Genomic DNA, 1,600 nt, shown 5'->3' on the forward strand with positions numbered 1-1,600 from the left:
ACCCTCACCCTCCCCTGCAATAGGCTGACCTCAGGACCCTCACCCTCCCCTGCAATAAGCTGACCTCAGGACATACAGCCCTCCCCTTCCCCACACTGACTCACATGAGGACCCTCACCCAAACCGCTCTCCCCCCAACAGGCTTACGTCAGGACCCTCACTCTCAACCCCGCAATGGGCTGACCTCAGGACCTCCCACACGGACTGACATCAGGACGCCCAGACCCCACAGAGTTTGAGCTCAGGACCCCACCTCAACCTGGGTAACTTAGGACCAGACAGAGAGATTCCACCCCTCGACCCCCTGCGGTCCCACCACACCCCGCTGTCCCCAGAAACCCATCGACCATCATTCTGTTAGAGTGGGCCGTTATTAGGACAGCGAGACTGGGATGTGGGGGAGGGTGAATGTTGGGAGTTAACATTCACTGCATCACTGTAGGGGCCTGGAGTCACGTGGATGTGGATTTCCATTCCCCCATTATTAAACCCCCATTAACCCCCCTCCCCTCTGCATGGAGTTTTTAACCCAAACCAGAATTTCCGACGCACCATTCCAATCCCTGCATTGTCAACGTATCTAACCCCGTGCTGTCCCTGTCCTGGGAGTGTTTGATGGGGGGGACAGTGTAGAGGGAGCTTTACTCTGTATCTAATCCTGTGCTGTCCCTGTCCTGGGAGTGTTTGATGGGGGGACAGTGTAGAGGGAGCTTTACTCTGTATCTAACCCCGTGCTGTCCCTGTCCCTGGGAGTGTTTGATGGGGAGGACAATGTAGAGAGAGCTTTACTCTGTATCTAACCCCATGCTGTCCCTGTCTTGAGAGTGTTTGATGGGGGACAGTGTAGAGGGAGCTTTACTCTGTATCTAACCCCATGCTGTCCCTGTCCTGACCCGTGGCTCCCTGTGTGTTTATAGAGAATGATGAGAAGCCCTGTGCTGAGGAGACATGGGATCCAGGAATGTATCCTGCTGGTCACGCAGAGAATCACAAAATATCCCGTTCTCATTGATCGGATTCTGCACAACACCAAAGGTAGGAATCACCGCGTCGGAACGATAGAGCCTCCTGAGGGCCAGGCTCACGTTAGGGGTCATTGTCCAAGCAGGACTTAGAGACAGGCCTCAGGCCCCCAGGGTCTGAGCAAGGCTTGGGGTCAGTGTCTGAGCAAGGCCCCGGGGTCAGGGTCTGAGCAAGGCCCCGGTGTCAGGGTCTGAGCAAGGCCAGGGGTCAGGGTCTGAGTAAGGTCAGGAGTCAGGGTCTGAGCTAGGCCCTGGCGTCAGGGTCTGAGCTAGGCCCCACGGTCAGGGTCTGAGCAAGGCCCCGGGGTCAGGGTCTGAGCAAGGCCCCGGGGTCAGGGTCTGAGTTAGACCCAGGGTCAGGGTCTGAGTAAGGCCCCGGGGTCAAGGTCTGAGTTTGGCCCAGTGTCTGCGTAAGGCCCAGGGTCAGGGTCTGAGTATGGCCCCAGGGTCGGGGTCTGAGTAAGGCCCTGGGGTCAGGGTCTGAGTTAGGCCCAGGGTCAGAGTCTGAGTTGGGCCTGGGGTCAGGGTCTGAGTAAGGCCCCGGGGTCAGGGTCTGAGTAAGGCCCCGGCATCAGGGT

At 57.9% G+C, this 1,600-nt stretch overlaps 1 protein-coding gene across 1 annotated transcript in view; it reads left to right on the top strand.

The window, feature by feature from the left end:
* Positions 1–1,600, top strand: part of LOC125482738 (rho guanine nucleotide exchange factor 2-like) — a gene marked incomplete at its 3' end in the record, with an annotated part of 4,470 nt that overhangs the window by 536 nt on the left and 2,334 nt on the right. Inside the window, exon 2 of the mRNA XM_048594869.1 lies at positions 918–1,035. Coding sequence (XP_048450826.1) covers positions 918–1,035 — 118 coding nt within the window. The remainder of the gene's footprint in view (positions 1–917; positions 1,036–1,600) is intronic.

The sequence above is a fragment of the Rhincodon typus genome, unplaced genomic scaffold (genome assembly GCF_021869965.1).
Source record: "Rhincodon typus isolate 14 unplaced genomic scaffold, sRhiTyp1.1 hic_rhity00016199, whole genome shotgun sequence".
Lineage (NCBI taxonomy): Eukaryota > Metazoa > Chordata > Chondrichthyes > Orectolobiformes > Rhincodontidae > Rhincodon > Rhincodon typus.